Consider the following 26,308-nt stretch of genomic DNA (forward strand, 5'->3'; position numbering starts at 1 on the left):
AACTACTGATTTTTTTGAGTTGCTCTTGTATTCTGCCACATCACTGAAGGTATTTATCAGCTGTAGGAGTTCTCTGGTAGAATTTTTGGGGTCACTTATATATACTATCTTATTATCTGCAAATAGCAAAAATTTGACTTCTTCCTTTCCAATTTGAATCTCCTTGATCTTTTTTTGTTGTCTTATTGTTGCTATAGCCAAAACTTCAATAACTATGTTGAATAGATATGGAGAGAATGGACACCTTTTCTAAACAAGCGATTTTAGTGAAATCGCTTTGAGTTTCTCTCCATTTAATTTGATGTTGGCTGTCTGCTTGCTGTATATTGCTTTTATTATATTTAAATATTTTCCTTGTATCCCTGATCTCTCCAAGATCTTTATCATGAAGGGTATTGGATTTTGTCGAATTCTTTTTTTTAAGTATCTAATGAATTTTTTATTTCAGTTTATTTATATGATGAATTACATTGATAGGTTTTTTTTAATTCATTGATAGGTTTTTGTATATTGAAACAGCCCTGCATCTCTGGGATAAAGCCAACTTGATCGTGGTGGATGATTTTTTTTTTTTGATGTGTTCTTGGATTTGGTTTGCCAGTATTCTATTGAGTATTTTTGAATCCATGTTCATGAGTGAGACTGGGCTGTAATTCTCTTTCTTGGTTGAGTCTTTGTGTGGTTTTGGTATCAGGGTAACTGTAGCCGCATAAAAAGAGTTTGGCAATGCTCCTTTTGTTTCCATTACGTGAAACACTTTGAGGAGTATAGGTATTAGTTCTGATAGAATTCTGCACTGGAACCATCCAGCCTGGGCTTTTTTTTGTGGGGGGGGGGAGAGGTTTTTGAAGACAGCTTCTATCTCCTTGCAGTTTATAGGTCTATTTAAATTGCTTACCTGGTCTTGATTTAATTTTGGTATATGGTATCTATCTACAAAATTGTCCATTTCTTTTTCATTTTCTAATTTTTGTGGAGTAGTATGACCTAATGATTCTCTGTATTTCCCCAATGTTTGTTGTTATGTCCCTCTTTTCATTTCTGATTTTGTAAATTTTGATGTTCTCTCTGTCTTTTGATTCGTTTGGATAAGGGTTTGTCAATCTTGTTGATTTTCTCAAAGAACCAGCTCTTTGTTTCATTGATTCTTTGTATTGTTTACTGTGTTTCTATTTTGTTGATTTCAGCCCTCAATTTGATTTTCTTCTATCTTTTACTCTTCCCAGGTGAGTCTCCTTCTTTTTGTTTTAGATCTTCTTTCATGTGTGCTGTTAAGTCACTAAGGTGAGCTTTCTCCATTTTTTTTGTGGACACTTAGTGTTATGAATTTTCTTCTTAGCACTGATTTCATAGTGTCCCATAGGTTTGAATACATTGTGCTTTCATTTTCATTGTATTCAAAGAAGTCTTTAATTTCTTTCTTTCTTTTTTCCTTGACCCAGGGGTGGTTCAGTAGTTCACTGTTCAATTTTGATGAGTTTGTAGGCTTTCTGAGAGTAGTATTGTTGTTAAATTCTAACTTTAATCCATGGTGATTCGATAAGACACAGGGGGTTACTCCAATTCTTTTGTATCTGTGGAGGTTTGCTTTGTTACCAAGTATGTGATCAATTTTAGAGAAAATTCCATGAGGTGCTAAGAAGAAGGTATTTTCTTTTGTGTTTTGGTGGAATATTCTATAGATGTCTGTTAAGTCCATGACATCTGTTAGTTCTCTTATTTCTCTGTTAAGTTCTGGGTGACCTGTCCATTGGCAAGAAAAGAGTGTTGAAATCTTTGGCTATTAGTGTGTGGGGTTTTTCTTGTTCTGCTCTTATTATCAATGTTTATGTCTCAGAAAGTCCCTGATGTCTCTATATGCCTGCTCTCTTGGTCTTCTCTCCTGGTTTGCTCTCTTGGTCCTCTCTCTTGGTCTCCTCAGTATTGTAGCAAGCTTTCAGCTCTTAGGTAGAATGGGGCTAGTAACTTGGAGGGGCCAGTAGATGGGTTTGGGTTTTGGGGGAGTCTACCTGCAGGAAACTCCCTACTAGTGAGCTAGAGAAGCCAAGGGAGTTGGGGGAGAGGTCCAGGATTTTGTCCCACTGTGGAGGTTCTAGAGAGTGTGGTGTCCTGCTGTGTGGCTGTTCACCCACCTCTTAAGTCCCCTCAGTATTGGAGCAAGCTGTGTTTCAGAGTTCCACGAGTCATTTTATTTTTATTATATGCAGTTGTGGTGTAAAGCATATTATATACACACACACACATATATGGTTAATATATATGGTTACTATAGCAAAACAAATAGACATGTATCTCTTTCTATAATTCCTTTTTATTGGTTGTGATAAAAGCACCTAAAATGTACTCTCTGAGCAAATTTTCTGCCTGCTGGTGCACACCTTTGATGCCAGCACTTGGGAGGCAGAAAAAGATCTGAGTGAATTTAGGCTCTTTTGGTCTACAATGTGAATTTCAGCCCAACTGAGGTTACATTGTGAGGCCCTATTTTTTTTTTTTTTTTTGCTTTAAAGGAAACAGAACAGAGTAAAAGTATTACCTGCTGCTTTATCTGAGGGAATTTTGTGTTCATTTTCTCCTGTATGTCATCTCCCTATTCTGTCCCCTATTGTACTTTTATAGTTGAGTATTCCATGCTTCTCTGCAACAAAAATATATAGATATCTGGGAATTATTTTAAATGTCCTGTTTAAAAGTTAAAAATAAAACTTAAAACATATATACAGATGTCGATGATTAAAAATGTAAAATTATATTGAAATTTATTTTTTATGGAAATAGGTATAGTCCTGCCTGCCCTTGTACTCTAGGCAAATACACCAGGGTTCAGCATCCATTCATTATTTGTAGATACAGATGCTTTGAAACCCTTTAGTTGAAGAAGTCAATTAGAATGATGGAGGTTTGTGGTTTGGGTTTCTTGAGACAGAATTTCACTGTGTAGCCCTGGCCCACCCAGAATGGATGCGTAGACCAGGTCAGCCTCAAACACAGTGATCCACCTGCCTCTGCCTCCCAAATGCTGGATTAAAGGCATGCACCACCATGCCCAGCCCTCTTTTTTTGTTGTTGTTTTAATATGGGGCAATAGAAATAAATTATATAATTTATATTCTTTAGATATATAACCAAAATGCAAAACATAGAAGACAAACCTAAGACCCTATTATGAGTGTTTTTGATGACCTCTCCCCTCAGAACTTAACTAAGTGTCCTTCATTTTTGCGGAGAGAGAGAGAGAGAGAGAGAGAGAGAGAGAGAGAGAGAGAGAGAGATGAGAATCTGCCCAATTTGTGGATTTGCTTCCACTCCCGATCCTCACAGTGGTTCTCAATCTCCTAACTCTATCACACTTTAATGCAACTCCTCCGTTGTGGTGAGCCCCAACCATACAATTATTTTAGTTCCTACTTTGTCACTGTTATGAATTGGAATGTAAATATCTGTGTTTTCTGATGGTCTTAGATGACCCCTGTAAAAGGGTCATTCATTTCCCGAAGGGATCTCGACCCACAGGTTGAGAATCACTGCTCCAGCGCCTACTCTGCCCTGACCAGGCATCTCATAGATGGGGACAGATGTGAAGAGGGCCTTTCTATTACCAAGCTGTAAAAATGGTGGCTGTGCCAAAGAAACAGGAAAGGAGAAGGGACTGTGGCCTAGACCATGGGGCAGTCCTAAACTAATCATAAGAGACAGGGAAGGACTCTATACACACATCAAGGGACAAATTCATCATGAGGACATTGCAATTCTTCACATCTATGCATCAAACACAAGGGAGCCCAAGTTCACAGTATATACATACGTACATACATACATTCTACTATAACTTAAATCACATATTGACCCTCACAGATGGATAGTGGGAGGCTTACTGTTGTAAAAAGTCACTTGTTTGTTCCCGGCTGCTCAGACTCCCAAAATAATCACACAGAAACCATATTATTTGCAATATTGTTTGGCCAGTAGCTTAAACGTATTTCTGACTGACTCATATCTTAAATTAACTCATCTCTATTAATCTGTGTATCATAACAAGGCTGTGGCTTACCAGGTGAAGTTCCGGCATCTGTCTCCAGAAGGGCTACATGGCTCCTCCCAACTCTGCCTTCTTTCTCCCAGCATTCAGTTTTGTTCTACTCTGCCCTATCAATGGGCCAAGGCAGTTTCTTTATTCATTAACCAATGGTATTCACAGCATACAGAGGGGAATCCCACATCAACTTACTACCCAACTCTCACCAATGTACAGGTCATCCAGACAAAAACTAAACAGAGAAAGTTCTACTGATGTTATACACCAAATGGACCTAACCAAAACACAAAGGAATGTACTATCTTCTCAGCATCTCATGAACTTTCTCCAAAATTGACCTCATACTCAAATACAAACCAAGATTCAGCAGATATGAGAAAATGAAACAACAGTCTGCATCCTACCAGGTGCAGATTAAAGCTAAATATCAATAATAAGAGAAATAGCCGAAAGCTTAAAAAACAGAAACTGAACAAGTCACTACCATATGAAAAATGGGTCAAGACAGAAATTACCAAAGAAATTAAAGACTTCCTAGAATTGACTGAAAATGAAAACACAACACCCCAAACTTAATGGGGTACAGTGAAAGTAGCTCTAAGAGGCAAGCTCATGGTACACCAACTGCCTGCATTATAAAAAGAAAAATATGGAGAGATCTCATACTACTAACTTAACAGCATACCTAAAAAGCTTTAGACAAAAAAGAAGAAATCAAACCCAAAGCAGATGTCTAGAAGTAATAAAACTTGGGGCTAAAATCAATAAAGTAGAAATAAAGGAACAAATGATACAAAGAATCAAAGAAACAGTTGCTTCTTTGAGAAAGTCAGTAAGATTGACAAACCCTTATCCAAATTAACTAAAAGGATATCAAAAATAATAACATTAGAAATGAAAAAGGATATAACAATAGAATTTAGGAAATCCAGAATATCATAAGGACATACTTTAAAAACTATATTTCACCAAATTTGGCAATCTAAAAGAAATTGATAATTTTCTTAATACATACTATTTACCAAATTAAACCAAGATAAGATAAGCAATATAAACAAACCTATAAATCTGAGTGAAATAGAAGAAGCAATTAAGTCTCCCAAAGAAAAAAAAGCCCGAGGCCAGATGATTTTAGTGTGTTTTCTAGAGATGCTAAGTTCAAGACATATAGTCGAAGTTCAGCTTTAGAGACAAGTTAACCTGGACTCTAAAGGAGCTATCTAAATTGAGAATCAATCAGCTATTGGGGGTATTTAAAGCAACAGGAATGAATGGGAGCCCCTAGGAATAGGATGGATGAAGCTAGGAGGCCCAAGGAATCAGAAAATCTTCAGAGTCTAGGGGTCTGATAGAATTTGAGAAGCTAAACAGGAGATTGAGAAAGAGTTGCCAACCGGGCACACGGAAATCAGTGTGGCATTAGAGAATCAAGTGAAAAGTATTTCAAGGAAGGAGGGACCCTGTGTATTACAGGCTCTGCAGAGCATAGAGATGTGGGTAGAGAGGTCTGCATTTTGTCACATGGAAGTGTCAATGTATTCTTAGGAAGAATGATTACAGAAAGAGAAGGAAAGAAAATTGTAGGGCATTGAATAGTGAGTGGGGACGAGCAAAGGATGGTTGTATCGGGACTAGCATGGGTTACAGGAGACCCTTTCCCAAAAAGACATCACCATCAAGAGCAAAAGGGCTCTAGGAAGAGATGGAGATGAGAAACTAAGGGGTAGGAAGCAATGAATGAACACACGTGGGCATGCACATGCACTTCCACGAGCACACGCATCTGCTTGTTGCTTGTCTGTTCATGAAGAAGACTTCATAGGATAGGCAGCTGTGTCATGTAGAGAGAGGGAAGAGGAAAGCAGGTCAGTTCCTGGATAGAAGGAAGGAGACAATTAAGAACACGGAGGTAAATTTAGAATGAAGGTCTGCCATGGGCAGAACAGGTGAGGAAAAGAAGGTGGATGCAGTCACACAGGTGTTCTAGTTAACATTGACTGACAACAAGACATATCTAAAGTCACCAAGTGATGGTCTTTATAAAGCTGATCTGTGGACTCTGAGAGGTTGTTTTTTCTTAGGTGATGGGGGGAAGTCTACTGTAGATGATGCCATTGCCTGTAAGAGCGGAGAGTTAGCTACCGAGCAGCATCCCTCCATGATTTCTGCGTTGAGATCCTCTTGTGTCTTCCCTCAGGGTTGCATTGTGACCTGGCAGTTGAAAGTTGAAATTATCCCTTGATTCCACTGAATTGCTTTTGGTCAGAATGTTTTATCACAGCAACAGAATGAAGCCAGGATGGGAGGCAAAGTGTTTGAAGGAGTCTCTATAGGATGCTTCTATTTCTTCATTGATATTAAAGGTCACTGCCAATACCTCTTATAATTTTATTTTTACAAAGCTGTCATGAGTACTTCAAAATACCATTGAGTTATATAGCATTGTCAGATAATATAAATTCACAAGGAAAAATCTCTACATTAGAACATATGCACAAATTCTTAAAATATAAGAACATTCTCACTGACTACAATTAAGATGATATAATTAAGATTACAGATATAATTACGGGCATTTGGAATCTTCTTGCTTGAGTAGACCAGATAATTATAATAACATATTAAATATCCGAGGTTCAGATTTATACAGAGAGCTTTGCAGCGATAAAAAAATTCCAAGGCTAGAGATTTATATTCTTTTAAAAACTACACTTTTCTTAATTTTTGAGATTTTCTGAGATGCATCCACTATTTGATCATATTCTCCTCTAACTCTTCCATTTCACCCTTGGCTTTTTTTCTTGGTTTGGTGTTGTTTGGTTTGGTTTTTGATTTTTCAAAACAGGGTTTCTCTGTGTAGCTTTGGAGCCTGTCCTGGAATTCAGTCTGTAGACCAGTTTAAGCCTCGAATTCACAGATATCCTCTTGACTGCCTACTGAGTGCTGAGATTAAAAGCGTGCACCACCACTGCCTGGCTTGCTTTTTTTTTTAATAACCCACAGAGTCCAGTTTGTAGGAAGGAAGTTGCTTGTTCGTTTCCTGGCAACCGAGACTCACGTAATAATTACACAGAAACCATATTATTTAAATCACTGCTTGGCCCATTAGCTTTAGCTTCTTATTGGCTAACTCTTACATATTAATTTAACCCGTTCTTATTAGTCTGTGCATTGCCACATGGCTGTGACTTACTGGCTAAAATCCCAGTGTCTGTCTCCGGTGGGGCTACATGGCTTCTCCTTGACTCCACCTCCTTTCTCCCAGCATTCAGTTTAGTTTTTCCCACCTAGCTCTGTTCTCCTATAGCTCTGCTATAGGCCCAAAGCAGTTCCTTTATTAACCAATGATATTTACAGCATACAAAGGGGAATCCCACATCACCTTCCCTTTTCTGTTTAAAAGAAAGGGAAGGTTTTAAATCTAACATAGTAAAATTACATATAACAAAATAGATATCAAGCAAGAATTACAGTTACAATATTTATATCTATTTTATCTTTTATCATAAATAAGGAAAACTATAACTATAAATTCTTTAACTCCATCAAAGACTCCAGAAGGATATAATATTACCTAAGTAAACAGGAAGTACATTGTAAGTAACTTCCAAAACTCTAGAATTGACAGAGACATCTTACTGCCTGAACAGTCACTCAAAGTTTTTCTGTACCATTGGGGCATCCATCTTCAGCTTACAGGCCCATAGTATCCTATGAAGCAGGAAATTCCAAAGAGAGTTCCATTTATATTGGCAGTTTTTCAGTAACTTTCTTCTGTGTCCTCCAGAATGTCTGGCAGACTCTTTCATGAAGCAGAAACCCTGAAGGATGTTTCACCTTCTTTAGGCAAGTTCAGTTCTCTCTGGGTCCTGCATGTTCAGTTCATGAAGTAGTTCAGGCAAGAGCAGTTTCTTGGCCAAATAGCCAAATGACTCCATAAGGAGCCTCTTTGGTACCCATCTACCTCTTGAAGTAACCAGGAGCATATATATGTCTCATTGTCATGAAAAGTCTTAACTTCTTAAAATATTCTAAATGCCATTTTCTCTAGTCTTTGAAAGGTTTGAAGAATAACTATCTAATTGAAATATATCTTTATATATCTAGAAAACCTAACTGACATGACTACAAGTTTGACTATTATAGATGATTACCTATTAACCTATATTTCTTAATTATACATTGCATTTTTAAATGAGCTACATAAACACAACACCTTAATCAAGAGCAGTGTAGTGAGCCGGACAGGATCGCCATTACAAGATGGCGCCAACATCCTGTCTTGTTGGAAATAAACAACTCCATATTTGGCTATGCCTTTGAGAGCTGCGTGTCCCCCGCTTCCCGCATGCGCGGTGGATGAGGATCCTTGAGCCTATCCTGATGCGGTCTGGTGTCAGCTGTTAGTGGCAGCCAATCACAGGGCGACCCGTGTGCCAATTCCCTATTTAAGCAGCTGCCTCAGTGCCCTCGCCCCTTCGCTTCATGCTCTCTCTCCCCTTCGCTTCCTGCCCTTCCCTTCCTCTCCCTCATTTCCTGCCCCCTCCTTTCCTGCTCCCCATCAATCAAGGGCACTCCAGTAAAGCGTGTTCTGAGTAGAATCCTGATGTGGTGGTCGTTCTTCCTCGCCGGTCGAGAGGTTCGCCACAGAGCAGAAATATACATACAATAGAACTGACCTTAAATTTGTATCAACAAAACAAGATCCATACCAATGCAAATCTCTATAGCATATCTTCCTTTAAATGTAAAGAAATATTTACCATTAATATTTGGGAATATGGACATAGTTTTCTTCAAACTGCTTCCTGCTGTTTATTGGGTGAAGTAATTTTTGAGGAATGTTTAAGGAGGCATTTCAGGGGCTCTTGTTCCATCAAACCACATTAGCCTGGAATGAATCCACAGGTTCTCATCCTCTGTAGAAACAAAAGAAGAACCTCTTTTCCAAAGCAACATATCCTTAGACCCAAATTCTGAAGTCAAGATACCTGTATAATATACATGCTGGTTTAGTTTAGCAGCCCATACAATGAAATGTTTCTCTGTGCTTAGTGCACTCACAGTCAAAAAATTCAAAGAAAACACAATAATATACATAATCTAGACTCTCTATGTATATTCCATCTTTACATGGCTTATTTATTTTTACTCTATTACTTTTTAATATTTATTTTATTATCTTTACTCCTTTAATCTATGACTATACTCTGTCTCATTAAAGATTTTGTTTTTTTAAAACTCTTTTTATAACTCTCTATACTCTTTTTATTGTCTCTCCCAAGCCTACATACATTTATCCAACACTGTGATTCATTTAGAGGTCTTTTATGTCTGAATCTGCCCTATTGTGTATCTGTAATTCTCTACTGTCCAGCATTGCTTCTTAAAATGCTAAGTGCTTCTTAAAAAGTTAAGCTGTGGCATTAATGGGGTAAATAAAGTACTTCCTGCTTGCTCCACACAGTCCAGCATGGTGAGGCTGCTCGCTGCCTCTGAGAGCCATGCACAGTGCCCCATCTCTAGGCACTCAGTTGGTCCATGTTGCCACCAAGCAAGCCATAGCACATTGTTCACAAACCCCACTTAAATGCTTGGTCTCCTGAAAGAGCCAGAGGTCGTGCTGGCAGCATGGCCCAGAAAGCTAACATTTCAATGTTGTAAGCAGAAGGAGTGGGCCATGTCCTGCTGCCTGGCTAGCTTACACCTGAAATAATCGCATGGAAATTGTATTAATAAAAACACTGTCTGGCCCATTAGCTCTATCTTCTTACTGGCTAACTCTCACTATCTTGATTAACCCATTTCTATTAGTGTGTATCACCGCTTGACTGTGGCTTACCGGCATGAGTCTAACCAGCATTCGTCTTGGGCAGGAGAAGCATGGTGTCTGCAACACTTCCCTTCTTCCCAGCATTCTGTTCTGTCTACTCCACCTACCTAAGGGCTGCCCTATCAAAAGGCCAAGGCAGCTTCTTTATTCAACCAATAAAATCAACACAAATGCAGAAGGACCTCCAACACCATTTCAAAATGGCCATGGCTTTTTTTTCTCTGCTACCACGGAATCAGAAAAACCTTCTAGCAAACAGAGCCCACCCAAGAAAATGCCATTACCAAGCCATGCTTAACTTTGTTCTTTTGCGTCTAAGATTCCTTTTTAAGCTTTCTCAAGTTTTACATGGATTTAGTCCACCGTGTTAGTACACCAACTGTAATAAGGAGGCCACTTGTTGGTTCCTGGCTCCTCAACCCTGAAATAAACACACAGAAACTATATTATTTAAAACACTGCTTGGTCTGTTAGCTCTAACTTTTTATTGGCTAGCCCTTACATTTTAATTTAACCCATTTCTGCGTATCTCTATGTGGCTGTGGCTTACCAGCTAAAGTTTCAGCGTCTGTCTCTGGTGGGGCTACATGGCTTCTCCTTGACTCTACGTCCTTACTCTGAGCATTCAGTTTAGTTTTCCCTGCCTAGTTCTATTCCCCTATAACTCTGTTATAGGCCCAAAGCAGTTCCTTTATTAACCAATGATATTCACAGCATACAGAGGGGAATCCCACATCTCCAGTTTGTGCTGCCCCATTTTCTTTTGGATTGTGGAGGCATTCCTAGAGGCATGGTTAACCTACGAGTGACTGTACCCTTAAAGAAAACTGACTCTGTTTCTCAAAAAGTCATCAACTGTCTGTAGCCCTTCAGCTAGGGACCAGTGCTCAGGCGTGCCTTGCTCCTCCTTGCTAGAATGTTGATTGGCTTGCTCTTGTACAGGTCATGTGCAAGCAACCTCAGCTCCTGGGAGCTCATGACTATAGCAGCCCTGTCACACCCAGAAGACACAATTTCACCTGGGGTCCTTTCTGACCAGTGGCTCTTATATACCCTTCCAACCCCAGCTTCTGAAATGGTCCCTGACTCTTGGCAAAGGTGCATGCATGTGTGTGTGTATATGTGTGTGTTTTATATAAGTACCATTTGTGCTTAAGTACTCTATAGATTCTTTCTGAGATTGGCTCCTGTGAGCATCTGTCTTACTTAATCAGTCACTGCACAGAGAGAATTCTCTGAGAACTCTGTTCTTAGCATGGGCCATGCTTTAAAAACTATGCTGCTATGGGACATAAGGAAGAGTAAGGGGGAACCAGAATGGTCAGATGATTTCAGTAACCTCATTCCCTCTATAGGAAAAACAACACAAAACCACAACCAGACTTTAACATTATCTTTGACCTATAAGCACATTTGGGGGATGATTGTCGTCTGAGTAATGTGAGTTATTGCCTAAGATGTTCTCGTAAGACTTCTCAACAGCCCTATGCATGTTACTCTGTTGTTACAGCTTTCTGAGGTTGAGAACAACTCATCAACCCAAGGGGAAGTTGTCCAGACTGGTGCTGGCCAGTAGGAATAGAACTAGAGTCATGCATTTAATTAAAAATTTGCTGATAGCTACATCAAACACACACACTTACACACCGGGAGAGGGTGAGAATGGGTAAAATTACTTCCCATGCTATACTTAACATCACTAAAATATTTTCATTTTAAACACACAAGGAATATAAGCAACTGTTTCCATATTTTGCACTGTCTTTGAAACCTTGTGTGCTTGGTACACATAAAGCACACTTCAGTTCGACCACACACATTTCAAATGCTTAGAAGCCACATGACAAGCACAAAGGGGTGAAGGTCACAGGATGCAGAGTCTGGGCTCATCCACAGTTGGGAGTGTGAGTCATGGTTTATTACCACTCTGCACACAGTCCTTGGAATACCTCCTACCATGGCTGGAACAATAACTCAAGTCTTAGAGACTGAAGGTGGTATAGCCCTATCTCCGTGGCTAATTTCATTGCCTCCCTAGTTCCCTCTCTTTCTGCCTCTGTCCCAGGCTTGCTGCTGACTCACGTTCACCCTCACCTCAGGGTCAATGTACTTCCCGTTCCTTTAGCCTGGATTCCATCTTCTCAAGTCACAAGCCTGGGAGTCGTTGGGGTTTTTCTGTGATGCCCTCTCAGGATGACTTTCCTCTCTAACGGCTTTTTGTCTGCCCACTCCACTTTCTTACTGTTCATTATTACCCACACATTTTAAAGTTCACTTGTTGAGATCTCTTCCACTAGCAAATCCATGAAATCAGAGCTTTGCTTTGAATGACCTAGCACACAACAGGCTTGCCGAATGAATGAGTGAGTTGTGCAATTTGGGGCAAACCATTTGGAAGTGAGTGCAGTGTTCAAGAATTTGTCCTCTGGAGCCAGATGTCAGCTGCCCAGCTTGGTTCCTGTGAGCTGGGCCCTTTTCCGCTCTGTTTCCTTATCTAAAAAATGTGGATATTAATAACAGCATGTATTTCATGAAACTGGCATTACTTCATGGATTAATGAGGTGAAGTATATCATATGTGTTCCACAGGAAGTTCTCGAGGAAATGTAGTATCTGTGGCTACAGAGATTACTTACATACTCAGGCACCCAGAGCTCAGTCTATGGTTCCTAAAAGCCATTTCTTTTTGCCTCTCGTATCTATCTTGGTTCGCAGTTGGGCATCCCATTACCTTCAACACCCTTCTCGAACTCCTATAATACACAGTCTTTCCCTCTACTCCCAGGCCTGCCTGTTGTTCCCCTTTCTTCCTCTTCATCACAGTGGTTCGTGGGCATTGTAGCTGTGTAGGACTATTGAGGGCTTTCCTCCCATTGAAGCTGTCATTGCATCTTTGAGGGCTATGAATTCAGGTTCTCGGGGTCTTGTGTCCAAACCGCAGGATGTCTTCAGCACTAGGAGCTTACTCTCAGTTTCTGAGACAACCGACAGCAACAACAATAACCAATATTGTTTTGAGAGTATTGCACTCACTTCCCAGACTAGCAACTGGAAAGGTCTCATGCCTGGTATTGGGAGTTTTGTTAGGCAGTCTACGGTTGTCACGTCTCATATTAATTCCAAATCCACTTCTCTAGCCCTGCAGTCTCTCTGGAGCTCCAGATTCGCAATTTTGATGGCCTTGGATACCCAACTCTGAAATCATTTCCTCCAGACTATACCCCTTCAGTACTTCTTGTCTAAATGAATGGCTCAAGTACCTAACCGTTGTCCATCTCAGAATATGCAGTGTCAATCTTGAGCTCCTTTCTCCCATCCTAGATTCCAAATAGCCACAAATCTCCGTTAGATAACCCAGCACCACACCTGAGTTCAAGCCAATTATCCCTTCATGCCCAGACTCCAGGCTCCTGACCACTAACGGCTTCCTCATATACACCCAGCACCTACCTTCCCATCCCTTTAATTCTTTATAATGGGTTAGAGTGATTCCGAGAATGTGCAGATCAGATCGTTCCATCCATTCAAGGCAACAAGTTGCTTCCAGCGCCTTTAGAAACACACTAATCATGGGGGAAGTAAAGATACAACACCACACACACACACACACACACACACACACACACACACACACACACACACTCAAAACAGCCATTGTTCCAACATATGCCTCTTACACCACTGTCCGCCAGTTCTTGTTTCTCAGTTCCCAGGAGACAATATTTTCTAACTATCTACTGGATTCCTTGTAATTTGTCTCTTATGAGGAAGAGGCTGGCTCCAGTTCTGCTTGAATGTGGTTAGCTTTCATTCCTTGTTGCTCCCTATCCCCATATATCTGGACAACTAAGAAAGGAGAGCTGTGCAGGCCTTGTCTCTAAGAATCAGTGTGAATTTAAGATTGGATTCTAGGCCACGGTGGGAGAACTGCCCACTATGTTGGCCCTTGACCAGAGTGAAAACAGCTGCCTTAGCCAACTGCTTACCTTCATGTTAGAACCGGAGAGCATTCACTGCTGGGAGCCTGGGTGGGAACTAAGTATGCTCTATTTACGTTCACGGCTGGATCCATTGAGTTATCTTAGTCCTGAGTGGGCAGCTGTGCCCAGCTCTGGGTGAATGGACCAGAAGAGCTTTCTGGTTCTTACTGCTATGCCCCCAGCCTGTCCTCACCTCTAGCTTTGTAATTCTTCCCAGATGTGTTTTAAACTTTTGAGACGAGCTTTCTCCTAAGGTCATTTACTTGTCCAGTGTTCTTTAGGCCTATGGTCCTGGGTTCTCTTATTTCTCTCTCTGTCTTTTCTTGTATATCAGAACCCTGGTTTTTTTTTTTTAATTCTATTTTCTCTTGTTTGAACAACTCTGCTGATACCTGCCTCAGCAATGGACCTGAGAGGTGACTCTGGCTACTTTTGGTGTGTGAAGAGCTGGATTAGCCTTTCACTGAGTGCATCATTGGTCTAGATGGGCATCCAGGGCAGCAGCCATGCCCTGCGTTCCCTTCTGTCATCTAGTGTTGCTGCTGAGAAGCCTAAAGCCGTTCTGTACCCAGTTCTACTTGGAATCTTGGGTTTGGCTTTTGAAAGCTTTTACAATACCCTTTGTTCACGTGGTTCTGTGGTTTTTACAATGATGTGTTTCAGTGTGAGGTTATTTTCAGGCATTGTCTTGGAACTCAATAGGCCCTTTCACTTTATAAAGTTATGTCCTGTCATTCCAGGAAATTTTCTTGAATTGTTCCTTTGATAATTTCCTCTTCTGTTTTCCACTTGTTTCCTTTCTGAAACTCCCATTATTCAGACAGGGGATTTCCTGTACTAGACTGCACCTCTCTTGTGCTTTATTCTCTTGGTTTTCTAATGCCTTATCATGCTTTGACTTATGGGAGGTTTTTCTCGTTATATATATTTTTAATTTTCATCTGATTTTTTTAACTGAAACGTTTACGATACAAGGGTTTATTTTTATCTTTTGTTTTGTTTTTTCGTTTCTCTGTAGTTTTGGAGCCTGTCCTGGAACTAGCTCTGGAAGTACACCAGGCTGGCCTTGAACTCACAAATATCTGCCTGACTCCCCCCCCCCCCCCCGCGAGTGCTGGGGTTAAAGGTGTGCACCACTGCCACCTGGTTACTTTTACTGTTTATAGTAATTTATAGTAAAAATGAAAAAGTTTTAGTATCTATGTCTTGTTTAGTGGCTATAATATCTTATAACATTTCAGTAGCTGTTAAGTCTTTGAAGATATTAATAATATTGTTTTCTTCCTCCTGTATAATCTTTAGTGCTTTCTAGTTGATTTTCTATGTTAATTTGCTTTGGCCTGTATCTGTCTTACTAGGAAATTCAACTCAGAGTCTGAAGATCCATAAATGCCTGCCAATATCCAGGAGGGAGGCAATCAAATGTCTCAAGGAAGCCTGACTTATGATATAGTCGGCTCTGTCATGGCATACACTGTGGAACCCACTTACTGGACAGCTTTCTAGTGTGAACTGGGGTCACTGGTTAACGCTGGCTTTAAAACAGCTTTCCATGCTATGGGCCACGAACAAGCCTGGCTTGTGTGCAGCACTGCTAGGGAGCTTGGCGTGTTCGTTTTGGGAGGACCACGGGAAAGAGCAAGAAAGACAGGCAGGGTTCTCCATCATCACTTTCATCTTTTGGAAGGTTCCTCCTCAGCCTAGCCAGTGGCTAGTGTAAAGTTTCAGTTCTCTTGAGACTGGTAATTCAGTTACGATGCAGCTGTTATTCTGTCTTTGAGCTTCCAGAATCATGTTGTCAATTTATCTTTTATGCATGTACTTTTATCCCTTGGGAGGCAGACTCAGGGGGAATCACGGTAAGTTCAAGGCCAGCCTGGGTATGTAGGCTCAGTTCCTCATACGCCATGGCTATAACCAAGATTCTGTCTTTTAAAATAAAATAAACAAACCCAGTCACTATATGTTTTTAATGAGTTTTCAGAAGAACGTAAAGAGCATCAGGTGCGTGCAGTCTGATGTTTCTCACGAGAATGAAAGAACACACACCCTTTACTGGCTGACAAAGAGTGCTGTTCCTGCATGAGGATGCAGTAAGAAGCACTTCCTGAGACAGCTGCCCCACGTCAGGCACGGAATATGCCTGCACCTTAACCTTGGCTTGGCTCTCCATCCTCCAGCACTCTGAGAAACAAATTTCTATTATGTATAATCTGTGTAGTATATCATATTTTTTAAAGTAGCCCAAACGGGTTGGAACGGTGAATACATGTTTTACCTCATGCCTTTAGTGGTTTTTGGGCTTCCATCGACTGTTACCTCAGGTTTACAAAATAAAGATTTTTGTAATTCTGCTCTGAGTCTTATAATATTAGTATCAAGCTAGTTTCAAGGAATCAGTTTGATCTCCATGGGCCTTAATTTTCTTACCTGCAAAACTGAATAATAAAAGAGACCTCAGAGTGTTAGTGAGGTGATAGGAAGAGCCTTTGGGTGCTTAACATGTAGCAATGACTTAAATGATAACTCAAAAACGTTTAGTTCATTTCTAAGCACCAATCTGAGTAGTGAGGACCCTCTTTCCAATGTCAGGTGTATGTCTTTCAATAGCACATTCATTTCCATGTGTGGGAAGGCCAACATATAGTGTTATATTTAGGATTTTTGACCCATTCATTAAGTTTTTAAAGTCTGACTTGTTTCTTGAATTCTTCTGTCATTCTATAATATAGGTACAACTACATTTCAGATATGGGAAAGACATACATCATGCTACAAAGATGGCTTACTCAAAACTCTTTTGAAAACTGAAAGCATCTCAGTCGAAGCCTGGAGTATGCGTGATGATCTTGGACACTGTGGTGGTTTGAAAGAAAATGGCCCCCAAAGGGTGTGGCACTATTAGGAGGTGTGGCTTTCTTTGAGGAAGTGTGACATTGTGGGGGGCGGGCTTGGAGGTCTCTTATGACATAGTTCACTTCCTGTTGCCAGATCAAGATGTAGAGCTCTCGGCTCATTCTGCCTGCATGCTGCCACGTCCCACCATGATGATAATGGGCGACACCTCTGAAAGTGTAAGCATTAACCACCCCAATTAAATGTTTTCCCTTCTGAGAGTTGATGTGGTCATGGTGCCTCTTCACACCCACAGAAACCCTAACTAAGACCCTTTCTCATGCCCTTGTTAGGTCCGGTTTTACATGTTAACACAGGGATACTAATGGTTCTCAGAGGGGGATAAATAAAGGTTAAGGTTAGAATAAAATGGGTCCACCAATTCAAGTCACTGCTGATTATAAAAGCATGCATTACTTTAGCTACATTTTGAAGTGATAAGTAGTAAGTCACGGCACTTAGGGGCCGTGTCACATCGCTGATGGTTTTGTAGACAACCTCTCCTGACTTGTAGGTACTTGGTTGGAACAGACCTTTTGAATGCAGACAAATTGTCATTCATCCTGGAAGGAAAGATAGGATTTATTTTTATTTAATTGCTCCTAAGAGGACTTGTGCTTACCAATCAAAAAGGCTTAAGGTTTTGGTTCTCTGAAGCAACAGCTTCTAACCATTCACGTCCAGAGTTCAGTTACAGGCCTGGCTTCTGAACCGTGGTTATCATGGATGCAACACGAAACACTGAAGCTGATGCCGTTCATAAATGAAGACTCTTATGCAACGATGCATCTATATAACACACAGAAGCAGCACCAAAGGATGGGATTAAACACACTGTATCCTGTTAGAAATAGTGGTAGATATTTTCTCATATAGATAGTTTCTGCAAACTAAATTATTTCAACAACTGAAAAAATATTTTAACTAACATGGCAAATTATAGTCTTTAAGTGCATTTTTAATAGGATGGAGACTATTGCTAGTCTCGGATGCATGCTTTAATAGGATGGAGACTATTGCTAGTCTCGGATGCATGCTTTGACTTGTGTAGTCTATGGCTTTCAGACCTGCTCTGAGCTGAGTTATATGGAACGTTACTTAGATGCTTTCACAACTTCTTTGTTCTTCCGTCAACTCTTTGCAAGCAGGTCATTTTCCTTAGGTCACTGGGATTCTTCAACTCTAGAATGAAAGTGCTCAGGCCTGCCCACAAAATAATCAGGCAAATGCAGTCCTTATTTCTGGATAAATTTGGAGGTCTGTGTCAAAAAGGAGTGATTTCTGATAATCTGAAAAGAATCCAAATAAGAAATGGGCAAACAGTGGGTGGCAGAATGAAGAAAGACGAGAAGCCTCATTTTATAGGAGTTTAGCTACACTAGACTCTGCAACCATGTTCCTCTCCTCTCTGGGTTCAAGACCCGCTTTATGGTGAGGGGGGGAAGAAGGGAGGGAGGGAGGTAGCTCTTGTGAACTAGTCCTATGCATCAGTAAGAATAAAAGGCAGCAGGAACAGTTAAGTGTTTTGAATTACATGTACCAATTTCACTGATGACTCAGAAAAATTATACGAACTAACTAAACTGTGTGCTCCTTCATTCCCTGAGTGTGTTCAGAAATAAATGATATTTGATCCTAAGAATAATTAACTCGAACATTTCAGAGTTCTTGAAGGATATTTAATTCGGTAAATGTCTACCACTTTAGTAATTATTCTGATTGGATGTCAATTTTGGGAAACTTTACATTAATAAGTATATCTGTTTTTCCATCTCTGCTACCCATGTCCTTGGCTTCCTGACTCGGTGGATTTCTTTTCCCCGATTCTCTTTGCACACTATTATGGGTCGGTGGTTCTGCTTTGCTGGTTCTTTGATCCTAATCAAATCCTGCATTTGCAGCTTATTAGGATCAGAATTTCCTCCCTTTCTAATTACTGGCAGCACAGCAGCCCATGTTTTCTTATGCAGAAAGAATCTGTAATAAGACCCACGGTATTTTACAACAAATTCACGGGTTATGTCTACTGTGACTAGAAATGATGGACATTTCATCACATGGAACTTCTGTCAATGAATCTTTGCCTTATTTATTTATGAAATACCCTGTACCTTATATCAACCTTCATATATCAAAGGTTTATCAAGTTTTAGTGTGTAAGCTGAGAGTGGGGTAATTTTATCTCTAAATTTAGAATCAGATTCTTGTAGCTAATGACCCCAAGGGTTATCGCCCTCTCGCTCAAACTTCTACTTTTACAGATAAGGAAGTAGGCTGTTACTAGTCTAAGGCTACACAGCATTTACGGATGGAGTAGGGATGAAAGTCATGGATCCTGGCTACACAGTTACTTCTCCAGGCCCGCCACACTTGCCCCGCTGGGTCTGGAATGGGTCAACACTCGAGGGGCAGGCCCTAGATACCTTTGTTCTCAGATGCTGCACTTTCAATTTAGGTCACCCCAATTATAGGTTTGTGGACCACAAGTGCAGACAGAGGGCTGGTACAGATCCATCCTCCCACCCAGATGCTGGATACGTATCTCTGTTTCTCTATAAACAAACCACAGGTCATTTCACAGCGATGGCAATCCATTCTCCACTCTCGGATAAGCAAGTAATCCTCTCTGGATCTCTGGAGCATGCACTGTGCCTTTCCCAGGGTAGGGTCTCGAGCCTTGTGGGACTTGTAAGACATGACGAAGGCAAATGTGAGAAATTTCATAGAGCTGAATCTTTCTGGCTGGTGAAATAGCTCAGTGGGTAGAGGACCTTGCAGCCAGGCCTGACAATCTGAGTTCATCTCCTGGATCCCACAAGACAGCATCCCAGAGCCAGCTTCTGAGACATGTTCTCTGATGTTCATGTGTGCACTATGGCACACGCGCGCGCTCGCACACACACACACACACACATATATACACACACTCATAAACACATACACACTCATACTCTACACAAACACACATATACATGCACATACACATACACACAGATCTGCACACACACATATATACACACATTCATAAACACATACACACTCATACCCTACACAAACACACATATACATGCACATACACATACACACAGATCTGCACACACACACGCACACATATATACACACATTCATAAACACATACACACTCATACCCTACACAAACACACATATACATGCACATACACATACACACAGATCTGCACACACACATATACACACATTCATAAACACATACACACTCATACCCTACACAAACACACATATACATGCACATACACACAGATCTGCACACACATATGCACACATTCATAAACACATACACACTCATACTCTACACAAACACACATATACATGCACATACACATACATACAGATCTGCACACACACATATATACACACATTCATAAACACATACACACTCATACCCTACACAAACACACATATACATGCACATACACACAGATCTGCACACACACATATATACACACATTCATAAACACATACACACTCATACCCTACACAAACACACATATACATGCACATACACACAGATCTGCACACATACATATATACACACATTCATAAACACATACACATTCATACCCTACACAAACACACATATACATGCACATACACATACACACAGATCTGCACACACACATATATACACACATTCATAAACACATACACACTCATACCCTACACAAACACACATACACATGCACATACACACAGATCTGCACACACACACACACACACACATATCCCACACAAATACATTTACCCACCCCCACACACATGTTGAATCCTTAACTGGAAGTACACACATCTCAAAAGCATGAAGAAAATTTCCTTTGCTAGTCTGGAGGTTTCTTGAAGAATTTGCCGGTGTAGCACACACCCAAGAAAGGCCACAGACAAACACAGACATTTGCGGTTGCCGAGCTTCATCTGGCTGTCACTGGAGCCAGCTTTTGCCTCCAGATGAACGACTCTGATCCGTCGTCAAGACGACTGAAAGTTTGTAGTCAAGAAGGGAAAAGGAAATAAAGCTCCTTTATGTTCTCAGTTAGTATTTTTGCTGTGAAAAGTGAATGCATTTGGGGAGTAAACTACTCAGATTCCACCTGCAAGCATAGGTCGCAAAGGCAAAGTTCTCTTCCACCTAGGTTTTCCTTTTGTTTCCAGAAATTTCGTATCATACAGAAATGTCAATATTTATGCAGGTTTTGCCTCATTTTATTTTTTAATATGTATTCTCTACTAACCCTAGACATACCCATGCAAGTTTGTGTTATTTTAAAAACTGGTCACACACATTAGCTTTGTATGCATAGATGGTAATGTAAGAAGTAATTGCACTTTTGAACAAATCAGTATAGGAGAGGTCAAACACATACAACACACATGCATGTGCTGGTGCACACACACAAACACATACACAAGCATTTGAGGGCAAACACCGCTGAGCCATGACACTGGGCCTGTGTGCTGTATTCAAACCAGCCATTTCCAATGCGAACAAGAGCATGGCCGCAGACACACACAGCACTTCTTACCAGCAACCAGTTCTTCATTTTGTTAACTGGAAGAATGTATCTGTTTGCATGGTTCTCTCCCTGTGAGTCTCTCTCTCGCTACTCAGTTGTAACTGCTGACTTTCTAACCATTCTGAGGAAGTGGTAAACGTCAAAACTTTTTCCTTTATGAGGCCACACTTGGTGCTTTCTGTTATTATCGAGATACGGGTGTCAGGATTTAACGTCCTTGCGTTTAAGTTATCGACTTTTCTCATGAATTCCTCCGCTGGGGGCTCCATCTGACTAGCTGCCTTATATCGATGGCAATCTACCAAAACCCTGTAATGCGCTCAGCACAGGGCGGGGCACATCAGCGTTCTACCTCACAATTTAAGGAAGGCAGGGGGCTAGTTTTTGTTTTAAGATAAAAATCTTTTGACAAAACACAAACTCCCTAAAACTTCCTTTAAACCAAACAGCATTGTCACACCCGCACAAGCTCCTATTACTTACACAGCCTGATGACTCAAGATTACTTAACGTTTCTATTCAGAAGAACTTTGCTGGCCGGTAATCAGTACACCAGGCCTTCCCCCATCTTCCTTCACTCTCCCCTGGGAGACTGACGTTTGGAGTACTAAGTTTATTAGAAAAAACGCCTCTGTGTTTTCTGCCGGAACTGTTTGTCCTGGGTTTTAGAAAAAGCCACTCTTAGTCATTTTTCAAGTTTATTCGCTGAGGTGGGGAAAGGAACTGAACATGGCTTTTAGCCTCTAAATCTTCAATTCAGAAACGGGGCATTTGTGAAAATAGGTTGTAAGTAGCCCAAGGACTGAGGACTCTGTTTATCAACGGACCTACAGTGATATCCCTGTCACCCAGAGACAGGACTGGGGGGGACACACAGGAGTCCTGACTTCTGGACGTTCCAGGGAGCAGTTTCAGCTTTTGCGCTTGACCCCATTAAAACGGGGCCTCTCCCTCCCTTTGGAGCAAAGCGTTCACCTTCTCTGTAAATTCAAAACGACCAAGCAAGTCAGTCCTAAACCCGACCGAATCCCCGAGGTCAGCGAGCACGGGCTTGCACCCTCCCCAAACCTTCTGGGGGGGACCACACGGAGCGCGCCGCAGCGGGTGGGTTGGGTCTGCGCGGCGCCCAGCGTGGCCGTCCGTCTGTCCATCTGTCTGTCAGTCCGCGGGCCGGGGTGGTGGAGCGCGCGGGAGGAGCGCGGCGGTGGCGGCCGGAGCGCGGGCGGCCGGGAGGGGGCGCGGCGGGTCCGGGAGGGAGGGAGGAGGGCGGCGGAGGCCTCGGGAGTCGGAGAGGCAGCGGGGTCGCGCCGGGGTCCCGCGCGCCAGGCCTGGGGCCAAAGCAGCCACGGCTCTCGGGGCGGCACTGCGCCTCGGACTGGGAACTTGTCCCGCGAGCGTCTCCCGCAGCCGCCCGCGCCTCGTCCGGCCGCCGCTCCAGCTCCTTTCGCCGGCCGCGGCCGCCGCGCCGCTCTGCCTTACAAAGGAGGACGAATGAGGCGGGCGGCGGCGCGGCGCGGGCCCCCCCGGGCGGCGGGGATGGCGGCCGCCCCCGGCACCACCTAAGACGCCCCCGCGCGCCCAGCCTCGGCCCAGGCCCGAGCCCCGCAGGCGGCCGAGCGCTGCGTGTCGCCCGCGGCCCTCGAGGAGGCGGAGGAGCAGGACGAGGCGCCGCCTTCCCCGCGCACTGCCGCGCGCCCTCGCCGTTGTCTGCGCTGCGCGCTGGACCAGTTTCGCGAAGTTGCCCGGGCCCCGCGCCGCCCAGATGTGCGACCTCATTGAGCCTCAGCCGAGCGAGAAGATCGGCAGGATGAAGAAGTTGAGGAGAACTTTGTCAGAGAGTTTCAGCCGCATCGGTGAGTGTGCTCCGCTGACCCTCACCCCACCCCACCCCCGTGCGCTGCCGGCTGTCCCCGGACTCTCTCCCTCGGCCCCGCGCCCCCACCCGTGCTCCGAGCACCAGCCAGGCAGCTGCCACCTCCAGGCGAGCTGCGGACCAGGGATGGAGGGGGGATGTCGCTCGGAGAGCCTCCCCTTCTTCCCCAGGATCTGGGCTTCATTTATGGACCGTCCCAAGCCTTTAATTTGGGTTCCTCCTCTCAGCCACTAGTATCTTTTCGCAGTGGACCGCGAGGGGACACCCAGTCCTCACCGCCATAGGGGTTCTGCGGCCACCCAGGTGATTTGTTATTTTTAAAGCTCTTTGGTATTAGGTGTTTAACTAGTAATTTAGCTTTGAGAATCGCTGAAACGTTGACTGAAGCTATTTAACGTAGCCAAACCTAAAGGAAGTGGGACAGATACCTTGAGACCTTTTGTTCCCTACTTCGGGTCCTATAAATGGAGGTTTGGGTGTTCCGTTCTTAGGACGCTGAACCTTCCAGCTGCTGTAGAGAAATGTGAGCTATGAAGCTGTGGGGACTCTATGAATCAGTCTCCTGAACTGCTGCAGTAGTACTGTTCAGAGTATTGTTTTTGAGAAAGAGCAACGGACTTAACAAAGAACAAACAAACAAGATCAGGGAATGTTTAGGATACTTAAAAAGATAGATCCGTGTTCTAGGGAACAGCAAGATGACAACAGTGTCATGTGGAATGGGTTTGTTAATCTTGAGGTTTACTGGCAGGAAGTGCGCCTCTTAACCTGGAGGTGTAGCTGCCTCCTCAACTGTCACAACTTTCTTTGGCACAGGTAACTGTGCCAAGCAAGGGATCCCCACAGAGCCTCAGACAAACCTATCAGAGTGTCCAAGCGTACCTTCTGACCCTTGGTTCGCTGTGATCATGTCCATGAAAGTGTTAATTAATCATAAACAAGCTAATTCCTTAAAACCCTGATGTGCCAGTGACTGTCAGCTGTCTGTCCATGCATACAAACTGTCTTCAAGTGAAAGTAAACATTTGGTCAAGCTTATTATTGTTAATATTAATTATTATTACCATTATTTTGGTCCAATTTGTTAATATTATTTCTGAGAACACTCAAAGTTATGTGTAGAAGCCAGATTAATCCAGCATTTCCATATTGTGTTTGAATGCACACAGACTCACTCTTCTGGATTAGGCATTCCAGTGTGGAGTCTTCTATTGAAATGAAGTTCGAAACCCAGAGGAGTGGAGAGTGAGATGTGGAATCCTGTGCGTTATTCACAAGGATGTTTCCGCGCTGGGCCCAAATCACCGCTCATGAGGGTTCTGGAGTCCATTAGGGCCTGTTCTGAAGCGCATCAACTAGATATTTACTAATGCTAATGATTCCGTTGGAGCCCCTCCAGTTTTGTGTTAAATAATTCATTGTAGTTGAGTCTCAGTAAGAAACCAAGAGCATTAATAGAGAAATACTGTATGTTTAAATAATTTTAGGGTTTGATGGCCAATCACTAAAATTTGGGGTAACTGCAATATTGGCAAATAGGTATTATAGTTAATTGGACTTCCTAGATTATTGAGATTTAGTGATGGGAAAGCTCCTTTTGACTCGAACTCTTCTCACAAATGCCTTCTATGATAATGTGGCGATTACATGCAGGCTTCAGGAAATAGTACAGCTATGTCGTGTATTGAAAGAGGACCTGTGACTCAGAAGAGTGGATTATACTGTGATATATTGTGAAAGAAATTATTGGTATTTTTAAGTGATTTTAATGTTGGGTGTGCACCAAAGCCAGGCTGTTTATTAGAAACAGCACTGCCGAACATGTATCATTCTCCTCTGCTTTTCTGCACACTCAGAGGCAGTGAACTTTGGTCATTCTGATGACCGAAGGAGTTGTTGAGGAGCTAAAGGCAATGGAATGAGAGTTTGTGCAGGGAATGTGGCCTGTGTATCAGATGGGGTTCCTGCAATTGCCAGTCCAAGCTCAGTGACCTTGGATAGGTTTCTTAACTTTTCTGAGTTTCAGTTTTCAATTTGTTTGTTGGTATTTAGTGAAATAACGATTCGATGTCTTGTGTGACGTGCAGTGTGGACTCAATAAATGTCTGCACCGTGTTGTCGTCATCAGGCCCTAGACCATACTGGCGTGACTCTATAGAAAGCAAGGAAAAGAGAAGCGCTAACAGATTTGTCCTATAGCAGCCGGAAATCGGGGTAGAATTGGACCAAGCTGGGCCTGGCCATCTCTTGTCCCGCTCGACTTGGGCAACCAGTAATCCACTTAAAGGCCTGCTTTCTCACACATCATAGATGATGCTAACTGGTTACCATCTTCCCCAAACATAACTGATCTGAGATTACTATATTATAAAAGGTCAGATCAAACACATTGGGTTTCAAGCCACAGGGCTCTAAGTATGCCATCTGCTAGGCAATGACTCCAGTGTAGCTGTGGTTCCTATATAAGACGAGTGTGATTGAATTCTACAGTCAACTGTCCATTTCACGGTGAGTGTTCACAGCTTCCTGCTCAGTGACGTCAGTGTGGTCACTATTTAGGAATCGCTATTCTTGTCTAATACGATTCCCTCCTGTTTCCCACTTAGGACTTTTAGGCTAGCTGAACAGACAGGAGCTTCATTGTTAGATAGCTGAACTCTGCTACAACCTATGTCTTTCCCCTGGAATTTTTTTTTTCAAGACAGGGTTTCTCTGTAGCTTTGGAGCCTGTCCTGGAACTTGCTATAGATCCGGCTGGCCTTGAACTCACAGAGATTCCCTGAGGTTTGCAGAGAGGTTCAGGCAGATGAAGGCTATGAGGTGTCTGTATGATTGGGTCCTATGACGTTCCTTCACACATGTTTGGATTCTTCCCAGGAGAAAGGAAGTTTATGTTTGATATTTGAGACGAACCCATGTATGCCATTTCTTTAAAGGATGTGGTGGGTGAAAAGAGGAAGCCGTGGTTTAGGCTGAATTCCTGTGGGTTTGTTGCCTTCTGCCAGAGGTGTACATTTCTAGATTTGATTGTCAGTGATGAGCTGCTCTGAGAAGAGGGAGAGATATAAAGTTAAAAGTTCAGACACACACTTTTAACTGTTGTCCTGTATTCTTTCCCGAAGAAGCTATAAGAGATTTTAATTT

The 26,308-nt window shown here is 42.3% G+C and overlaps 1 protein-coding gene across 2 annotated transcripts in view; it reads left to right on the forward strand.

The window, feature by feature from the left end:
* The window catches only part of Cdk14 (cyclin dependent kinase 14), a 591,789-nt gene that overhangs the window by 54,992 nt on the left and 510,489 nt on the right, over nucleotides 1-26,308 (forward strand). Inside the window, exon 1 of one of the 2 annotated variants that reach the window (XM_075956306.1) lies at nucleotides 22,892-23,144. The exons of the other annotated variant lie outside the window; for it this stretch is intronic. Coding sequence (XP_075812421.1) covers nucleotides 23,054-23,144 — 91 coding nt within the window. The 5' untranslated portion in view covers nucleotides 22,892-23,053. Of the gene's footprint in view, nucleotides 1-22,891; nucleotides 23,145-26,308 lie in introns of those variants that run through there. 2 annotated transcript variants of the gene reach the window in all.

The sequence above is a fragment of the Microtus pennsylvanicus genome, chromosome 22 (assembly GCF_037038515.1).
Source record: "Microtus pennsylvanicus isolate mMicPen1 chromosome 22, mMicPen1.hap1, whole genome shotgun sequence".
NCBI lineage: Eukaryota > Metazoa > Chordata > Mammalia > Rodentia > Cricetidae > Microtus > Microtus pennsylvanicus.